This window comes from Heteronotia binoei, chromosome 3 (genome assembly GCF_032191835.1).
Source record: "Heteronotia binoei isolate CCM8104 ecotype False Entrance Well chromosome 3, APGP_CSIRO_Hbin_v1, whole genome shotgun sequence".
NCBI lineage: Eukaryota > Metazoa > Chordata > Lepidosauria > Squamata > Gekkonidae > Heteronotia > Heteronotia binoei.
In genome coordinates this window covers 116270425-116292232 of record NC_083225.1, presented here as the reverse complement: position 1 = coordinate 116292232, position 21808 = coordinate 116270425, and the positions used below count along the sequence as shown (strand labels likewise).

At 42.0% G+C, this 21808-nt stretch overlaps 1 protein-coding gene across 1 annotated transcript in view; it reads left to right on the top strand.

The window, feature by feature from the left end:
• USP25 (ubiquitin specific peptidase 25) overlaps nt 1-21808 on the top strand; it is a 217761-nt gene that overhangs the window by 155782 nt on the left and 40171 nt on the right. The window contains exons 17-19 of the mRNA XM_060234402.1: nt 536-764; nt 9685-9882; nt 20326-20459. Coding sequence (XP_060090385.1) covers nt 536-764; nt 9685-9882; nt 20326-20459 — 561 coding nt within the window. The remainder of the gene's footprint in view (nt 1-535; nt 765-9684; nt 9883-20325; nt 20460-21808) is intronic.

The window sequence follows — 21808 nt, the reverse complement described above, 5'->3', positions numbered from 1 at the left end:
ATGCTCATATTCCCCATCCCCTTTCCTTTTGTAACTACCGGTAATTATTTTGCTTCCAGTGGACATAGTAGCAGAATTCACTCCTACAAAATTTATAATCTATGCTTCTGAGCACTTGCCCACACACACGTCAATAGTTTTTAAAGCTTTTGTTTCAGTTGTCTTAACTTGTTATAATAGGCTTACTTAATCAACTTACCAGCTTTTTAGTCTAGAAACATTTATCATTTGCAGAATTAAATGAGGAACTATGAAATTATGACTATTTGAATGCACAGATGTCAAGAGATTTGTGCTAAATTTTGATAAACTTCACAGTGGCATCATGAATCCAAAATAGCTTGTTAATCTAGTGCCTTTTATTGACTAGTTAAAGCAAGGAGAATGTTTTTTAAGAAACTGATATGAAGCAGCAAGTCTGACAAGCATTACTGTGAGATTTTAGTGTGCCTCAATTAGCCTTCTGATCTCTGTGTTATACCCTGTTGTTTATTAATTCTAACAACTTATTCATCCTTTTATTTAATTGGCTTAGGTTCCTTATCGTTTGCATGCTGTATTAGTTCATGAAGGCCAGGCAAATGCAGGCCACTACTGGGCGTATATTTATGATCGTTGCCAAAGGAGATGGATGAAGTATAATGATATTTCTGTTACAAAGTCAACATGGGAAGAGCTGGAGCGGGACTCTTTTGGTGGTTACCGGAATGCAAGTGCTTATTGTTTAATGTATGTCAATGATAAGGAGCCATTTTTAATACAAGGTAATACTGTGCTGATGTTTGATTATATAATAGATGTCGTTGCTACCTCCATGTGAAGAACTTCATTAAGGATGTTGTATACTGAAAAGGCTAAATAAGTTTTTGTATGTTGAGATCTATGAGAGCTGCAAGGCATGACTGCTGTGCAGTTTAGATTTAATTGCATCATTATTTTCTAGGTGCATTTTATTTTGCTCCCCAAGTATAGGTATAATTCCATCCATTTAAAATGTGGCAGTGCATAAAAATTGTAACTTTATTTGAAAGGAATTTCTGCCTTCTATTGTTAAGTACATGCTACAGTTGAGCCAGTATTTACACTCTGCATGATCTTTAAATTCCCTGCATGGATGCTTCGATTCAGTGAGATTTAATTTTGAGCAAACCTGCAAAAGATAGAGCTGCTAGTTTTGATCTCTGGCATAGCTTTATCAGCTTCCAGGTTACAAGGATTATTGCCTTGTGTAATTTAGTGTCATCAGGACTACATGGTAAATGCATGATTCCTGTCTCTTTGATCTATAATTCTGTTATCTCAACCCAACAGTCAAACAAATCTCAGCACCTCAATTTGTGTGAAATCAGCTGGGAAGACAAAGATGATCGAGTGAAAAGCAGTGGGCTTGGAAGGGGTTAAACACTGCTGTCTTCATCACTGATCTTCTATGCAGTCCCACATGGGACTGCCTTCAATGGGTAGTTGCACATAAGAGCCTTCAGGGGGCACTGTGCTCAGAAACCAAATTTGTTCCAACCACTGGGACCATGTGTTCCTGTGCAGTAGCATTCTCCCTCAGTTTCTCTTTCACTGCCATTGGAGTAGGTGAGCTTTCAAGATTCTCCTACATATTGGGGAAGAATTGTGTGTGGGCCTCGTTTAAAAAGTACTCCCATTGTGGAGCTAAAATGCCACAAACTGATAGTGTAGCGGGAAAACCCTATTTATATGTTACCAATTTCAGCCGGATCAATCACAGAGGCAGCAGAGACGGAATCAGGAAAACAGCTTTCTTTATTTAACGTGCACATGGGCCCTTGTACACGGGCTTCAGACCCGAGAGTCTGAGCAAAATCACAGAGGCACACTGGTCTTATATACCCCTCTTGCACAATCCTTTGACCAATCAACTTCTGTATGATTTCATTTATTTCCCCCTTTTACAATTATTTATGACAGTTATTTTGCTCAAAAATTTACTTCTCCTTTTCAAATATTTACTTCTCCTTTCTGCTACTTTCTAACCACATTTCTGCAGCTTTCTAACCGCAACCTTCTACTTCTGCTTTCTTCACTCTGCACCTATTCCTTCTAGTTCCCGTTTTTCTACTGCAAGCCTTACTAGCTTTATTTAGTTGAAATGCAACAAGCTTTATTATGCTTTATTAATTCCACGCCTTATTGATCCCTTTATTAATATTCCTTATTGATCTCCTGTCTCAATAGTCCATGTTCTGTGCCTATTTTGTTTTGGGGAAGAGCACAATGTGACCGCCTGCAAATGTGCCAAAAGTTTACACCAGGGCTCGTGATGATAGAGCCCTTTAGCTAAAAACTTCAGTTTGGGAGAAGGTGCTTAAGACCTTAGAGCCATCATCTTCCTTGACAACTGCTAAGCCAATTGCAACCACTTCATTCCACTTGGTCCGCAGCAGTCCTCCGTTACATCTCACAGTGGATCCAATCAGACTTACGCCTACCATCAAAACAACATCCAAACCTCCAGTTAAGAAAGCCAAGACAAAGGGGAGAGATAAGAAATCCACCCCTCGGAACAGTCTCTGGTTTCACTGGTTTCCTCCATTCCCCCATTGGAAAGTCTTAAAATGTATAGCGACTAGATGGCATACATGTTCCAGTTGCTCAAAATCAAGATTGCTACTTCTGAGCACAAACCCAGGGACAAGATCCTGACTTCACTTTATTTTGATGTTACTCAAGACTTCCTGGTTTTTGTGCGATGCAATGGGGTGGTGGGATTGTGGAGCTCACTCTTGTGAACCCCCCTCCAAATTGTGCGGAATCTTTGGTCTTGATTTTTATAATTTTTATTGATTTTAACTACAAAGGGAAAGAGCAAGAGTAAAGATACATAAAAGGGGGGAAAGGGCATTTACAGAGTGGGAAAAAACAGAAAGAGAAAAAGTTCAAATATATCAATTATAATTCTACCTCCAAATAAAATACCCAGAACATTCTGCGTGCAAGTATAAAGTTCACCATATATTTTACCATCCTAGTCTTTCATTATAGAATTTTTTTACTAAACTAATACTAGCAATGTAAATCTAAACAATTCTTCTTGAACACAAATAAGTTAAAAAAAAAATTAAAGCCATCTCAACACAAAGCTGTCTTATTTAGCTTAACCATGTTAAAAGCACAAACTAATTTGTTGGTTTAACAATATTCTTATTAAAATAAGCATGTAAAAATTATATATTTATCCTTAACAAATTAAAAAGATACAACATAATAATTTGTCTATCTCAGTAGAAACAGTTTCTCCAAAGGAGCATATTAGAAACAAATCTACCAGATTGCAAAACAATTGTGCTATCTGCCTTTTTAGCAATTAATCCAACTCTTATATCAATATGAGCAATTTCACCAAATAAACATACTAAGAATAAATCTGCTATGGAAAAATAAATGTGTTGTCTGCACTCTTTAGCATTGATCCAAATTAACTGTATAGTTAACTAAAAATTTAACAACACCCTTCCTTTCTTAGGATCTCCCTTGGTCTTTTATCAATTCGTTATTAATAATTCCATATTTGTTTAGGGGATAGATGGTGGCTCAGTGGTAGAGCATCTGCTTGGGAAGCAGAAGGTTTCAGGTTCAATCCCTGGCATCTCCAAAAAAGGGTCCAGGCAAATAGGTGTGAAAAACCTCAGCTTGAGATCCTGGAGAGCTGCTGCCAGTCTGAGAAGACAATACTGACTTTGATGGACCAAAGGTCTGATTCAGTATAAGGCAGCTTCATATGTTCATAAGTACTCACAACGAAAATCAGAATTCAGGAATCCTTCTTCCCAAAATTTAAAAACTTTTGGATTCCTTTAGTTTCTATATCCATATTACACCAGAGAAAACCAACTTGGTGTAACCCAGACATCACACTTTGCCTTTTAAAATTGCATGTCAGTTCTTATTGAGAGTTCCATATCCAACAACGACAACAAAATTTTATTTGTATCCCGCACTCCCCGCCGAGGCAGGCTCAGGGTGGGATTTTTCCCACCAAGAGGGAAAAAGTTCAAGAATCCTTCTTCCTGAAAGATTTCCACATCTTAATTTGCTGGCCGGGATGCACCGTCTTTCTTCTCAATGTGGCCTGCCCTCTCGATAATGGGAAGAAGAATTCAGTGCCATTTCTTCCTCTCAGCATGACTTCACTCAATCTTGATTTCCGGTCTTGTTTTGTAACTGCGCCATAAGGATCTATTTTGGTTTTCTTTTGCTCGTTTCGGAGTGGATCACTTTCCGATTCTAATTCCACAGACGTCACCAGAATCTCTTTAGCACTCAGCTCCTGTAGATTTGAACATTCACTAGCTTTCAGCATAAAGGCTCCCATTTGCTTTCTAATCAGCTGCATTAATGAACCAAGACCCTGTTTCAGAGATGTAATATTACATAATATATCTTTTTTATAAGACATTATGCTTGGCAGTGCCATTTTTCTCTGTCGGCAATCTCAGTCTCTTAATCCAAGTTGAGAAGTAGTTTAAATATCCTGTTAAATCGTCATTCCAAATCAGCTCCAGATGAGATTTCTAATGTTATCATTTCAATTGCAGTCAGACGACAGGGACAGATCTCTCTAGAATATATCTCATTCATGTTCAGATCATATTGCAGCCAAATAATAGTCTCTTTAACATACGTCCAATTATAATCTGGGTCGATTTAAGTATTTGTATTCAATCCAATTCAAGTAATTACCGATACTTAAGATTGATAATAGACTTTTCGAGGCCTCATTCACAAGAGGAGGCGTATAATCAGCCTCTATCTCTTCCTTTGAGCTAGTCATTTGTTGTTATGTAAAACGACCCATTAGCCAGTGGTATTGAAAGCTCACTTACTTGCCAAGTAGAATTGCCACGCTAGAAATAGAAAGGCGATACATCAAAAGCTTACTGAAAAGAGCGAAAGAAAGCAGTCGGACATTAATCTTTTTCTGCTGCTGCGCCAGCTATCATGGCAGCAGAGCCATGATGCAAGGACATGCAAGAAGCACAGGAGCAGCTGCCACTCTACTCCTAGCTCCCCGCAAAAGTCGCATGCCAAAGAAAAATCCCTCCAGGGTCTTCCTATGGGGACGCCACATCTGTGACACCCCTCCAACCGCCTGATTCAAAGGTGCCGCAGGAGGACCATCTGCGGAAACCCCTGAAGGCAAGATGGCGTAACCCGGAAACCGGACTCTCTGGTCATAACTGTTTTTGCTATCGGAGTTATACCATGGGGAAGATGATGTATTAAGCAGAAGCTGAAATTACTCAAAAAGATTTTATGGCTGCTATGCTTCCCATACAGCAGGAAATTGGTCTCTTAGCAGATGTTTTAACAGATCAGATACAAAAACTTCTTGATAAATGTAATAAATTAGAAAATACGTGGGGATCAAACCTCCCAAGGAGTACAAGATCTGTTTTATGAGTCGAGAAAGGTAGAAACAATTTTCAGAATGGGCTGCCCAAATCTAAAATCGAAGAGGAAAACATATTTCTGCAGGAGGAAAATAAACCACAAGCCATCAAGATGGAGAAGTGAACTCAATATTGTTCACATTCTTTTTATGAAACAAGGGAGAAATTTGCCAATTCAATAAAAATCTGCAGGATTATTGCAAGAATTAACAGGATTAAAACCTGGAAGGCCTTCAAAAAGAAGAGACAATAAGACTGCACCATCCAATCTGTACGAGACTTTGGGATTAATATTTCTCAAACTAAATTGGAACTTTGTTTCTCAATGGAGATATGATTTTTAACATTAAAATTAAGGTTTTAAAATTATGTGGCAGAAGAGAAATTAAATTTGATAAAGTAAAATGTAAATACTAAAGTGTCAAAAAAGGGGTTTTGTTAAAAGGGTTATTGTCATTTGCTTTTAAAAATGTTTTTTATGGTGACATTCAAAATGGGAGATTATAAAGAAATATTTGTAAAAGATGGAATTCTTATTATTTTTATCTGTATTTTTATTTTTAAATTGAACAGGAAACGACTTTTAGGGATTTATGAATTTTTAACTTAAAATGAAAGTTTAATAATTACATGGTATAAGGGAACTTAAATTTGATAAGGTGAAAATGATCTATCCTAAAGGAGAATCTTGATGGTGGTGTTAAAAATGAGGACCTTTAATGTTATATAAGGATTAAGAGTATTGCCCCCCACAGACAGAAGGAAGAGTCGGACACAAGGGTTTGGGTAACTAAAGGGCCACTTTCTTTATTTATTACATTAACACAAGGGTTATAACATAACAGGAAGCACAGCAGGGCCAGGGGATGAAATAACCCTCACCTGCCACATGACGGGAGAGACACGCTGCCTTTAGGTCTGGCCAAAATACACAGCTCGTACCCAGGCAGCCTAGCAAAGGTTATGCCCTGCAGTTCCAACCCCCAGCTGCATGGCTAATGGGCGAATCAATCCATACAAACCCAATGCAGTCCGCTTCATCACTCAACCCTCCTGCACGGTCCAGGAATGATTTAGCGAGACCCCGTAACCCAAAACTGGGGTGCTACAGGTGCTCACCGAGCTGCATAACGGAAGTTTAGGCCAAAACCCAACCACCACAAGGCCAAGCCTCTGCTTAGGCAGCCGCGTCCACTAAACACCTAACACTTCCTGAAGCCCAAGTTTCATATCCTCTAAAAAGGCGTCATTACCCTTGTCTGACAGATGTACGCCATTGCTCCTGTATATATCCGCGCAATCAGCTTGGATCCCAGGGTGAGGAAGAAAGTGGCTCAAACCCCCCTCGAGGGCTCTTTTAAGTTCTAAATTGGCTTTGCGGCGAGCTTTCTCAATTGCTTGTGGGTCCCAAGCCGCACGCCATACCTAGCGTGGGATCATGGCTGACCACATGATCAAAGCCTGCAGCCAATGGCTCTTAATAACTCTAAAGTCATCTTTGGCTTGCAACACAAGGGCTTTTCCCTTGAGCAGCCCTAAATCATTACCACCCTGATGTATCATGTGGCGGCAACATGCGCACATCTTCAAACAAGAGGGGCAACAGGCCCGACCAATGGAGACCCCTCCATCCATGCCATTCAGTGGTGGCCAACTTGCTGAACCCCAGCTGTGACCTGGTGGAAGTCCTCCTGGCCTGATGGGCGGCCCAAAACACGAAGCTGTGTCCGCATATGAGGACACGTCGTCTCTCTCCACAGACCACATTACCTGAGAAAAGAAGAAACAATGAATAACATGGCCCCTTAATAACATGTTGCTGATTACTGCAGTGTAAGAGGGTGAACCCTTATAGGCTGAGGAACGCCACCTACCCAGCTTCTCCTATACAGAAGGAATAGGTGCCGAACTTAACCCCTCACAGGCCCAGCATAGCAAGGGCCTTGCACGTCACAGTCCAAAACTGATCCTTCGTCAAGGGACTGTAGTGCGTTAAAGCCGCTACAGGACAGATCTGGAAATCAGAACAGGAACCCAAACTAATAGTATCCCCCCATTGCAGCTGATTGGTCTTGGAACGACGAACTGTAACATATACAGATCTGCCAGCCAGACAAATGTCATGGGTCATCAAGGCCCTCCCCGACATGTCCCTTTTGGACTGAGCCACCCGCTCACTCACCCAAAGAGCCCCGAAAATGCCATGAGAGAGATAGCATGAACGAGCAGCGTTTCATACTCCGACACACACACCTGGCCCCAGACCGATCGTAAACCTCTAAAAACTGCAGGAGAAAAAGGTTGCTGAGAATCCTGGCAGGCCCCAACTTCTCTAGACCAACCTTAAAACCTTTTCTTAATGCGGAAGTCACCAGTATTCTCCTGGAAACCCAAAGCCGCACTAGCGAAGGCCAATGCAGATAGCCAGCTCTGAATAGATCGTACTGCTAACCCTCTGCGCCTTAAAAATACACTATAGTGGAGTAATTGCTCCACCAGAAGGGGCACTCCTTTTGTAACCAACTTTTCTCCCAAAACTTTGTTGTACGATTCTCTGGTACTAGGAGCAATGGCGAGACTTATTGCTTTGCTGGCCTCGACCCGCCGATCATCCATATTCCGGGGAGCATTATTGTCAGGAGAAGATCTGCATTTAGGGCCAGCTGGCGAAACCTCTGCATCTGTTTGCGAAAAAGAACGTCAGCCTCCCCATTAGCCAGCCCAGGCACATGCCTGGCAAAAAATAAAATATTAAGCCTCAGGCAACGAAAAGTGAAGGACCGCACCAGCCTCATCATCCTGTGGGATTTGGAAGTGAGGAAATTGATAACATGCACCACAGCTAAGTTGTCACATTATAAAATATAATATAAAATATAATAAATATTATAAAATATAAAATCATAAATGCATACTATGGAAAGGTTTAAGATTTTTAACAGACTTTTAGCAGTTTCTGAAACCCAACGCAATTGGATGGAAGTCACCTGACTAAGTTCAAAAGTGCAACATAATCCTAGTTTAAAAGCCCACTACTATACACAATAACAATTTTATACAATAGCATTTAATTGAGCTAACTAATCTTATCAAAGATATGTAAACATACAAAAGGGTATCAAGGCTGGTTTCTCTTCTCCTCAGCCTTGTACATAAATTCATCAGGCAAAACACAGCCTTGTCAACAAGTTAAACCTAAACAGGCTAGAGCTTGAGCAGCAAACTAGCAAGCTAAAAATAGAGGCATTATTTCAATTTGCTACTAGCAAAGACAAAAGGTACTGTATATAAATAAGATAGAAAAATAAAATAGAAGAATACAAACAGAAGAATTTAAAAGTAAAATGGAGCAAAGCAACATTTCCCTTCACCTCAGTCCAGAACTGGAAGCCCTTCTAACTTAGTGTAGGCCAGGGCAAAGTGGTCCTTTGTTTAAATAGGTGAACATGCCCTGCCACCAGTGTTCCCTCTAAACTGAGTTAGTGTGAGCTAGCTCACAGATTTTTAGCCTACAGCTCACACATTTTTGTCTTAGTTCAGGAAGAATGACCCCAGAGCACAATAATTTATGCAGTAGCTCACAACTTTAATGCCAGTAGCTCACAAAGTAGAATTTTTGCTCACAAGACTGCAGCTTAGAAGGAACATTGCCTGCCCCCTGGTGTTATGTTGCTAAAATTCCCATGTGAGAAGACTGGTGAAAGCAGAGTTGACTTACCTATAACTGTTGTTCATTGAGTATCTTCTGTGCAGGTACACATATCCTACCTTCTGCCCCATTGCACATTTGTCAATATCATAAGAGGTACTGTGCTGGAACTCTTGGTCCTGGTGAGCAGGACAAATTTTGTTTCAACAGGCAGCACTCCATGGATGCTCTTAGCTATAATTACTTACTGAAGGCATGCGTGCTCATTTGCAGTCTCTGTGTGCCTGCACAGAAGATACTTGATAAACAGCAGTTACAGGTTAGGTAATCCTGTTTTCTAGCAGCTGCATCTCCCCTGCAAGTTCATTCCTCATCTCCTCCCCCCTTTTTTGTTTGTTGGCAGCAGGCATTGGATTGCTGCTGATCATGTAATTTTGTTCACAGACACTTATTAAATTACATTCTAGCTGGTTGTGTTAGATTCAAGGGGTTCTAATTTGTTAGAGATGTTGACTGGTCCACGATATAGATCTACATATTTGGTTTTAAATGGTGTTTTCCCTTCTGTGTTAATTATTCAACAAATGAGTCATGCATGCTTTGCACTTGCAGAAGAATTCAACAAGGAAACAGGTCATATGCTTGTTGGGATGGATACCTTACCTCCTGATTTAAGGGATTATGTAACAGAAGACAACAAGCACTTTGAAAAAGAGCTAGAAGAATGGGATGCCCAGATGGCTCAAAAAACACAACAGGAAAAGTCATCAACCCAATCACCCCGAGTGCCTATACCATCCACTGCCCAAGGTCAGTACAGAAAATGTGTCCTTTTTGTCCTTTTTCTCTCCATGCCACCCTGATATGTGATCTCTGCTATTAGACAGTAAAAGCACAGATAAGATAGTAAGTATAGCTTCAGATAACAGCCGTGCTGATCTGCAATAGAACAGCTAAATTCAAATCCAGTAGCACCTTAAAGACCAACAAGATTTTCAGGATATGACCTTTTGAGAGTCAAAACTCCCTTTGTCAAATATGATAAGGAGTGAATGCTCAGTTCAAGAATGCTGTAATTTTATCTTAATATGTGGTGACTGTTTTTTTTGTGCTTCTTTCCCTTTTTTTAACATTAGTAATGGTATTCCTAGAAGATATATAAATCTTTCTGTATGGTGATATAGATGTTACTACTACTGGCAAAAAAGAAGTTTCTATCTTGATTTGTAGTGCTTTGTCCCTACATCTGTAGCTGAGTATGCTCCATCTTCTGTAGGCATTTTGTTTCACTTAAATTTCTCTTCGTATTAGAATGGTTCAACTGGAGAGCCAGTTTGGTGTAATAATAATAATAATAATAATATTTAATTTGCATCCTGCCCTCCCCGCCGAAGCAAGCTCAGGGTGGCTCACATAGAATAACATAATATAAGACACTTCAGCAGTTAAAAGAAACATCATAAATCATACATACATATTATAAATCATACATTTAAAACCATATACATTAAAACCATCTATGTTCATTTTGATGCTAAAATCTTGATGTTACGCAACTTTCAGTTTTTTCCATGGTGGTGGTATTCCATGTACAGTAGATTCCACATTAAGTAAAAGCCAGCTGGAAGAGGGTAGTCTTGCAGACCCTGCGGAACTGGGCAAGGTTCCGCAAGGCTTGCACCTCTTCTGGTATTTGGTTCCACCAGTGGGGAGCTGTAATCGAGAAGGCCTTTTCTCTGGTGACTTTCAGTTTGGCCTCCTTCGGCCCAGGGATTACCAATAGGTTTTGAGAACCAGATAGTAGTACCCTCTGGGGAATATATGGGGAGAGACAGTCCCTAAGGTAGGCAGTTCCTCGGCCATATAGAAGTTTAAAGGTAATAACCAGCACCTTGTAACAAATCTGGTACACTATTGACAGCCAGTGCAGTTCCTGCAGCCCTGGCTGTATGTGCTCCTACCCAGGGAGCCCCAATAACAGACCGGCTGCTGCGTTCTGCACTAGCAGTAGTTTCCGGGTTCGGCATGGGGCAGCTACATGTAGAAGATATTACAGTAGTCCAACCTTGAGGTGACCGTTGCATGGATCACTGTTATTGGTCGCTGCACTCCAGGAAGGAGACCAGCTTCCTCGCCTTCCTAAGATGAAAAAAGGTGGATATAGCAGTGGCTGCTATCTGGACCTCCATTGACAGAGCAGGTTCCAGCAGCACCCCCAAGCTCTTGACCGGGCGCACCATTTTCAATGGCGCACCGTCAAATGCTGGTAGGGGGATTTCCCTTCCCAGATGGCCCCGACTCAGGCAAAGGACCTCTGTCTTTGCTGGATTCAACTTCAACCTACTCAGCCTCAGCCATCCTGCACAGCTTGCAACGTCAGGTCCAGATTTTCTGGGACACAGTCAGGCCATCCGTTCATCAGTAGATAGAGTTGGGTGTCATCAGCATATTGGTGACAATCCAACCCATACCTCCGGGCAATCTGGGCAAGAGGGCGCATATAGATGTTAAATAACATCGGGGAGAGCACCGACCCCTGTGGCACCCCACAATTAAGTGGGTGCCTCCAGGACAGTTCACCCCCAATCGTCACCCTTTGTCCCCGACCAAGGAAAGAGGAAAGCCAACCTCTGGATCCCTGCGTCGGCGAGGCGGGTTAGTAGCTAATGGTCGACCATGTTGTTGATCTAACAACATCAGTGCCGCTGAGCCGCCTCGATCCAGATGCCACTGGAAGTCATCCACCAGGGCGACCAGCACTGTTTCCGTCCCATGTTCTGGGTGAAAGCCGGACTGGTGGGGATCTAGAATGGAAGCATCATCCAGAAAACTCTGTAGCTGTAATGCTACTGCCCTCTCAATAATTTTGCCCCAAAAGGGTAACTTTGAGACTGGTCGATAATGTGCCAATTCGGCCAGATCTGATGTAGCTTTTTTCGAGGGTGGACCACGGCCTCTTTAAGAGGCATTGGAAAAAGCCCTTCCGAGAGGGATCTATTTATGATGTCCCATATAGGACATCTAAGCTCCCTCTGGCAAGCTTTAATTAGCCAGGAGGGGCACGGGTCCAGATCACAAGTTGTTGGGCGTATAGTGGAGAGGATTCTGTCAACTTCCTCAAAGCTGAGCATGTTGAAGCACTCCAAAACTGATCCAGAAGACCGGCACGGGGCTTTGAGTTCACATACTGTACCCAATGTGGCGGGAAAGTCGAAGTGGATCGACGAGACCTTATGTGAAAAAAATTCACAAAAAGCCTCACAGCCTATCTCCAATTCCCTGGCATTTGGCCTGACTTGCGGCAGTGTCATAAGATTCCGAATTATCCTAAATAATTGTGCCAGGCGCGAATTTGCAGACGGAATCTTTGCCACAAAGTAAGTCTTCTTTGTGACTTTGACTGCCATCTCATAGGACCTCATAAACTCTCTATAAGATGTTGTAGTCGCTTCGTCTCAAACACGCCGCCATTGCCTCTCTAACCGTCTGAGCTCTTGTTTCAGCTGCCGCAACTCCGGGGTATACCACAGAGCCAGCTTAACGCGAGGGCGCCAAGGTGCGATCTCATCAATGGCTCTGGAGAGCCGGGCTTGCCAAGACTCCACCAGGTCATCAAGAGAATCACCAGGGGGCCAGGGATCCCGTAGAGCCATTTGGAACCACTCAGGGTCCATCAGACTCCGCAGGCGAGCCAAAATAAGCTCGCCGCCTAAACAGGCTTCGGGTGGGACATCCACACAAGCCTTAAGGGCAAAGTGGTCCGACAATGGCACCGCCTCAGCAGTAATATCGTCCACCAAAACCCCAGCCACGAAGATTAAGTCTAACATGTGCCCCGCCTGGTGAGTGGGTGATGTAACTAATTGGGAGAGTCCCATTGTCACCATGGATGACACTAGGTCCATCACCTGACCATGTCATCAGCATGGACATTGAAGTCACCCAGGATCACAAGCCTTGGTTACTACAATGCCCAGCCTGCTACGGCCTCCATCAGGGATGGTAAGACACTGGCTGGTGCATTAGGCGGACTGTATACCAGCCATATTGCCAACCCCTCCCCAGCTTCCCATGCCAGGCCAGCACACTCAGTACCATTGATCTCTGGGACCGGGAGGGCCCAAAAGGAGTAAGCTTCTCGTATGAATAGAGCCACCCCTCCCCCCATCTGCTAATCCGTGATTGGTGAAAGAACGAGTATCCCGGGGGAGCTGTTTGCGAGAGAACTATGGTCTCTCCATCTCGCACCCAGGTCTTGGTCACGCAAGCCAGGTCCACGTCCTGTTCGAGCAAAAACTCTCGGAGGACTGAGGTCTTATTGTTTATGGACCTGGTGTTGCATAACACCAGTGATGGAGGCGAGTAATTCAACCTGACCCCACTACCTGTCACTGTCGGGATGGGACACAGTCTGGAAGGAGGCTGAACACCACCATGTCTCAGCCTTTTTGCTTTATATCGATGTCTGTTCCCACCGTCATACCTTCCCCTCCCTAGGAGTACTGGAATCCCCAGGCCAGTCATCTCCCACTGGTCTCCGCTTCAGCCTCAGACAAAATGTAGAAAAGCACAGCAGAGCACCCTGCAATTTAATTTCCTCCCCAACCCTCTCCATCCCTGCCAATTGAATTCCCTTAATTTATCCTGCCAATCCAATTCCCTTAATTTATCAGTATCTGCCTAATTCCAATAGTTAACTAACCAATTAAGCCCAACCCATAGTCTTCCCTTTAAGTTAATTAGCTAAAAATACTTGTTAATTATAATGGCATTTCAATTATAAAAACCCTCCCAACAGTAGAACACCCTTAATTAATTTGCCAAAAATAATATATTTAAGTTAGATAGCTAATTAGTCAAACAAATTCTTCTACAATTAGTCAACCAAAACAATCCATCAATTTAGCAGTCAAATCCAATCTTAGTTCCTTTTATAAATTAGCAGATTGGAGGCAGTTGGAGGTAGATGTTGTAAAAGGATAAAGTGCTGCTGTGCCTCTATAGTGCAGGTGTTATATGGAGTCTGTAAAGTGTGATCGTATAATGCAGGGTCCCCAGTTCTCCGTCCTTTCCAGCACAAGATTTTATACTCGTCGACTCTCCCACGCATTTTAGCAGACCCGGTGGGTGTAGAGGCCCTCCTGGCGCATCCTTGCCACGTGGTCAGGGTCTCCGGAGGCCCTACTAGCGGCAAAACCAATGGGTCTGGCCGGTACCCAGAAGGTTGTTTTGATATTCCCAGCCGGGGCCGAAACCACAGCAGCGGCTGACCACCACCGCCGGAGAAAAGCGCCGATTGATTTTGCAGCAGATAGAGGTGCTTCTCCCACGGCAGCCCAAGAACTCTCTGCTGCTGCTTTTTGCGATGCTCCACCCGGCAGTCTGGCCACCACTGATCCCCAGTGTCTGACCACCGCCGGCACCCCGGCACTCCGCCCACCGCTTGACCCTGCTCATACTCTAGACGGTAGTCACAGCAGCCTCCATGTCGGCGCCAGGCCCAGTTCGCCGAAATCGTAAGCGGTGTTTCTTTTGTCTTTTGGGGAAGTTAGAAACCCTCCAAGTTCTTACATCTCGAACCACACCTTCCCCCAGCAGCATAGTATCAAGTCAGCCCTTTGAATATTGCAAATGCAGGGTGTGTTAGGCATGGAAAAGTTTCATTTACAGGAGCCCTAGCACAGGAGCTCCTTCCTCGTCACCATTTTGATTCCCAGTGTAGTGGTTAAGTATGCGGACTCTTATCTGGGAGAACTGGGTTTGATACCCTACTCCTCCACTTGCACCTGCTGGAATGACCTTAGGTCAGCCATAGCTTTCGCAGAGCTTGTCCTTGAAAGGGCAGCTTCTGAGAGATCCTCTCAGCCCCACCCACCTCACAGGGTGTTTGTTGTGGGGGGAGGAAGATAAAGGAGATTGTAAGCCGCTCTAAAAGAGGACGGAATAGAAATCCAATGTTGTCGTCGTCTTGTAGAAAACTCATTGTGTTCTGATGCCCATACTAAGTAGTTGATCAAAACAGCTGACAGAAGCTCAGATCTGAATAGTAATATTTGTGTTTACTATGCATCCATAAATTGTAACTGAGCTTGTAACCAGCTTCTGTTCTGTGTTAGAAAACAATCTGATTCTATCTTTAACAATAACTCCTATACTAATTGGATCTTATACTGATAATAATTTTTTTTTAAAACCCTGTTTAAATTTAAGAGTATTAATCTCACTCTCTTCAGTACTTTTGCTACCTTATCTAAATTAATGGACAAATGAAATGCTTTTTATTTTGAACCTACGATAAACTTTGTAACTTTATAACTTTGACCAGTTTGCCCTTTCAAATTTTTAATGTTTGTCAGTAAATCCATAATTATTAAATACTTGTACCGACATGTATATTTTTCTAATGAAGGAAATACCTTTCACAGAATGTGAAGAAATTTGACTTAGTTTATAACTTCTGTATTTCTGAGGGTGCCATAGAATGTACATACTTGAAGTATTTGGGCTTATTTTGCATACTTACTTTACAAGTGTTTCACATTATTACAAAAGTCAAATGTTGATAAAAGACCAGGGTGTTCTGTGGCATTTTAAACATTTTTTGCTGGCAAGAATTTGTAGAAACCACTTTCAGAGCATCCAGAGCATCTTTACAAACAAACAAAACAAAGTTTGGTCCATAGCTTAATCTAGACTCTAGAGCGGGCCTCGGATTCAGCGGGAGCTCACAGGAGCACAGCCTGAACCTTTCTGAGAGTTCCACCTCCTCCTTCCCACCTTGTCCATTGAATAGTAGGTGCAACTGCATAACAATCCCTGGATGAGCTCCACCACCTATTTTTCTACAAAATGACCCCTGCTTCAGAGTATATGTTTTGCATACAGAATGTTCAGGCACAGGCATCTCCAGGTAAAAAGCAAAAGGATCTGTGGATAAAGCTCATATGTTCGCCCCTTTGTCAGACTAAACAATGCTGGATGATGCACTCTAATGGTCTGGCTCAATATAAGGCAATTTCATTTCTAGGCTACAGTTACTTAGAAATAACTCCTGTTAAACCCTGTGAAAATTACTTTTGAGTAAATATGAATATAATTGAAACTCCTTTGTCAATCAATCAATCAATCAACCTTTAATGGCATGTAAAAACTCCTTAGTCAGTAGGTCTGGAAGTGTTGTTCAAAGGAAAAACTTCAGTTTTTTAAAAAAAAATAATTATTCCTCTGTTCTCATCTGCTAAATAATGTAAAGGCTAGATTTTAAGATCCATATTAGAATTGGGATATTATAACATTTCTGTTATGTAAAGGTGTAATGTATAGGTAAAATATCGAAGTATTCCTCCTGATCAGAAGCAGCAAAACAAAGTCAGATATCTGGACCAAAAGAGAAGCAGAAGGGATCCCAAAGACAACTGGAGTTGCTTTTGAGGCATAGAATAGTGTCTATTGAAAATGAAGGTAAAAATCTTACATTTTACAAACTTCTTTTAAGTCACAGTGCAGCAGCCTCCTTTGACTTAAAACACAGTTAAGAGGATCAAAAACTTCCTGTCCATTGACAACTCAGAGAGGGCATTTATGAAATATCGATGTTTACACAGCTGCAACTTTCTCTTTATTGTCTTCTCATAATAGTATAACAGTGAGGAGTTCAGTAGACTGCAGTCCAAAACTTTGGTCAGTATTTTTATTGAGGGATTGTAGCTCCGTCTTTACTATAAGAGGAAGTTCTTGTGAATCATTTGAACAAGCCCGGGGATCGGGAACGTATGACTCAAGAGCCACATGCGGCTCTTTCATGACTTACTTGCGGCTCTTTGGCTGGCTGACTGGAGCAAGAAGGAAATGTCATTGTGGGCTCGCGCTGTTCTCTCAACAGCAGCGTCTCTGGCTCGCGGTGGCAGCGTGAAAGGGAGGGTGGAACTCTTGCGAGATTTTGGCGCAGGGGGAATCTTTCGCGAGGTTTAGGCGCAGAGTATCATCGGAGCAGCGCATTTTCGGACTGGCTGACTGGAGCGAGGAGTTGTGCATGTCGGCAAAAAGGAGCATTCAAATTCGGGACCCCACTTAAGCTGCGAGCTTTGCTGGGACTTTGGCTGGCAGGTTAGAGCCGCGCCGTGGGGGGTGAAAGCGGTGGGGGGGAGATAGGGAGAAAAAGGAGCGTATCTGGAGAAGGGATGGTGGTGCTGGCATGGCTCCTCCTGCTGCCGGGCTCCTGGGTGGGCAGCACCTGAGAGCAGGCAGGCAGGGGGGCCTCCCTCTCCTTTCCCTCCTGCTGCCGGGCTCCTTTCCCTCACATGAAAGGGTGGCGGCAGCGAGGGGGGAGGCCCAGGCTGCATGGGAACGTCACCTCCTCAGAGGGCCTGGCCACCTCCACCCCTCCACCCCTCTGGACCCAGGTGGTATTTGGCCCTGGCCTCCTTCGGGAGTTAGAAAGTAAAGGTCAGTCTCTCCTCTTCCCACTTTCCGCCTTATTTATAGAAGAGAAATATGAATATAAAGGCACTTCTTTCTCCCCTCTCCCGTTTTATAAGGGTCTTGGAGTCCGAGGTTTTACAATTTCCCATCCTGGCTGCATGTGGACCTTTGCAAAAAGTGTGATTTTTTTTGTGGGTTTTTTAAAATTTCTTTCCTTCAGTTACACTTCCCCCACTTTTAGGTCATTAGCTTGACCCCCCCCCCACTTCTAGGTCATTAGATTGACCAGTACGCTGCAGAGAAGGCTTGAGAGTTTTATTGTGCTTTTTGACCCCTGGTAGGCCAACCATGGACAAATCCAAGAAAAGAAAAATTTCGGAAGAGAACATAACATTTATTTGAGCATGAGCAGATTCATTTGCTTTTACTACTGATGAAACTGTTTTACCATTATGTTTAATATGTGGTGAGAAACTGGCAAACAACAAAAAGTTGAATGTTGTAAGACATTTCCAAACTAAATGCAAAGCCTTTGCTGAAAGATATCCGGATGGAGATGAGAGAAGAAAATCCATTTCCAAACTGATGCGGAAGGTTGATTTGAGTAAAAATCACTTCAAGAAGTGGATTAAGTCTGCCAATTCAACTACATATGCTAGTTTTGCGGCTGCTCAGGAAATAGTCAGGCACGGGAAGCCGTTCACAGATGGAGATTATATAAAAGAATCATTCATGAAGATTTCGGAACATCTATTCTCGGACTTTAAAAACAATTGTGAAATTGTGCAGAAAATCAGAGATGTGCCTTTCTCTGTGAGAACTGCCAAAGAAAAAACCATAAAAATGGCAGAAAACATGACCAGACAGCAAATTGAAGACATCAGTTCAGCAACGGCATACTCAATCTTCTGTGATGAGTCCAAAGACAGAAGTGATATTGAACAAATAGCGCTGTTCTGCAGATATGTGAGCTCTGCTGGGCCACAGGAAGAAATTATTGATTTGATACTACTAAAAGGTCAGACATGGGGAAGACATCTGTGAGGCTGCCTTGGATTCTTTAAGAACTAAAGAAATAAATACCAGTCACCTGGTGTCAGTGGCTACTGATGGGGCACCAAGAATGACAGGAGCGCAGAAGGGCTTTGTGGCTTTACTGCAGAAGTCCCTGGGTAAAATGCTGATGGCATTTCACTGCATCCTGCACCATTGTGCGCTCAAACATTTCCACCAGAATGCACAGAAGTAATGAATGTGGTCATTCAAATTGTCAATAAAATAATGGCAAAAGGTTTAAATCAGCATCAATTCTGTTTGCTACTGGAGGAGATGGAAAGCACGTATTCTGATCTCCTGTTGCACAACAGAGTCCATTGGCTGTCCAAAGGGGAGGTACTCAAACACTTTGCCGCATGTCTGGAAAAGGTGAAAACTTCCCTGCAAAGCAAAGGGCTCACCTTTCCTGAGCTGGAACAGCCAGAGTGGCTGGAAAAGCTACACTTCATGGTAGATATGACAGCGCACCTGAACACGCTGAACACAAGTCTTCAGGGGATAGGAAGCACAGCCTTGCACATGCTGGAGGAGGTTTTGGCATTTGAGCGCAAGTTGACAGTGTTTGCCAGAGATTTACGGAGAGGTACACTGTCTCATTTCCCCTCTTTGAGAGAGTTCAAACAAGCTCACAATATGATAAATATGGAGTATTTGCATTCTGCAATCGCCGCAATGCAAACATCGTTTGGGAAACGATTCTGTGAGTTCAGAGAGGAAAAAAACACATTATCCTGTCCTGTCACTCCCCTGAATATCGATCCATCCCTATTGAATATGACTGCATTTGCAGGTGTAAGTCAACCAGATCTTGAGATGGAACTGGCTGACATAGCCGACAAAGATATATGGGTGTCCATGTTCAAATGCTTGACAGCTAATCTTGAAGATGTTGTCCATCAGAAGGCCATTCTTGCTTAGAATCACAAATGGAGTGATATTGAAAACCTTCCCAAACTGGACCAACTTGTATTTGAAACATGGAATGCCATCGCCAACATTTATATGAATATGAAAAAATATGCATTTGGGGTCCTGTCGATCTTCGGATCCACATACTCATGTGAGCAGGTCTTCTCCCACATGAACTGTGTGAAGATGAAAGTGACGTCTTACAGCTCCGATGTACAGACGTTGTGCACTGAGGTTTAGGAGCAAAAATCACATTAATCAGGTAATATAAATATTTTAATTGGGTATTATTTTTCAAATATATATTTTACATTGTTCAGTGAAATAGTCCTTCTTTTATTCAGGTTGACAGCTGACTGCACACTCCAGTACACGTGATAAAAGGATGATGGCACACAGAAGCAGACAGCATTTTTGGTTTGCTGCAGGTGGATAATTTAAGTCCAGCTTTTTATTTCATAAATACAAGGAGGCCTCAAATAGACATTGAGTGTTTTATTTGAAAATAATTTTCAACCCAGTGTCTTTTTTTCAAAGTTCAAAATGTTTATGTTGCGTACAGAAATAAAAAATTGTTTTCTCTGCAGCAGTTCATTGATTTCTTAAATGCAACACACTATCATAACGGTAAAAATGATATATGCATTGTTATCTTCATTTTAGATGTCAAAGGGGTTTTGTGGCTCCCAGTGTTTTCTTTTCTGTAAGAAACGGGTCCTAATGGCTCTTTGAGTGTTAAAGGTTCCCTACCCCTGAACTAGCCTATTCCCTGTTAACACATTTTCTTAGTAGTAATCTTAGTTCAGTTACTAAGAGACACAGTGTTTTTGTAATACACCTACCATTTTCCTCTTCCTACCATTCAAGGAGGAGAACCAGAATATCTAGAACAACCTTCAAGGACAGATGTCTCAAAGCAGTTGAAAGAAGACTCTGTACGAGCTATCACAAAAGCATTCACTGAACAAGAAGATAAAGGCCCTGAGGCTGTTATGCATATGGTGAGAAATGGAAGCTCTTTCTAACCTTGGGTGGTAGAACATTTTTTTTAATGATCCATATTATAATTGGGGTATTATAATATTTTTGATATGAAAAGGTGTATAATGTATAGTTAAAATATCCAAGTATTCCTCCTTCTGATCAAAAGTTTTGAATTTTATCAGCACTAAATCTTTGAGTAAGAAGAAACACTTCCGGGAACTATAAAGTAGACTTTGTATCATATATCATGTTAGTTGTGCATTGAAAATATGCCTAATTTCAGCTGACCAGTGTTTTTACACGCTGAAGTGTATGTGACCAGCAGGAAAAAGCTGTTAATATGAATAATGTATTTGCAACAAGTCTTACTTTACCCTATTTATATTTGATTTGCAATACAGTTTAATTCCAGCCCTTTAACACAAAAAATGTTTTTTATTTCAGTAAATCAGTTATTTATTGTCATACCTTTCAAGATTGCATACTTTTATATTGCTTACAATTCCAAAAACTGTTTACTATTGGCTATTAGTGTGAACTAATAAAAAAACTCACAAGAGGAAACAAGATCACAAGAGACAAAGACAGAAACTATGCCATTGCCTAGTATAATTAATAGAATATAGATTGAGCTAAAGAACAACCTTTGTTTCTATGGCTGTATAACCACATTTTAAAATATTTATATACTTAGAAAAAGATTATTTTCCAGTTATGCAGAAGCAACTCCCCGCTGTATTTTCCAAATTATAAATTTCTGAAGTAGTAAAGCTTGGAATATAGTGACTCCTGTTTTATGAAATATTGTTTACAAAATTGTCTGTTGGTAAGAAAGAAACCAGTAGTTTTTTCCTCTTTATACACATTCATAATGTGGTCTGAGAAATTAATATATGCACACATGCCTTCTCAAATCCTAAAACGTTCCTTTACAGAACAGATTATCAGTCATGATGATCCTTCCTTTCCTCAAAAAGCCAACTGTGTATATCATTTAACACAAAAAGTGATCTCCAGTCCAAATAGGGTGTCATTTTAAAAAGTAAGCAGTTATAGGTGTTATCAAAGATTTCAGGTTTTCACGGCTGGTAACATCATAGGGTTTGTAGAATCTTTCGGGCTCAAGTGCTCAATGCACAGCAGCCAAGAAGGTCAAAGCGCCTGCTCCGGCTGCAACACCACTGGGGATGTTCTCCACAGCTGAGAACGAAACGTCTGGAAGGAAAACTTTCTCCAGTAGAACACTGCACTTGAGCCTGAAAGATTCTACAAACCCTAATGAAGTTATAGGTGTGTTTTTAACCTTGTTAGATAACAGCAGTCAATAGGGTTGCTAATCCCCAGTTGGGGGCAGGGAATCCCCCAG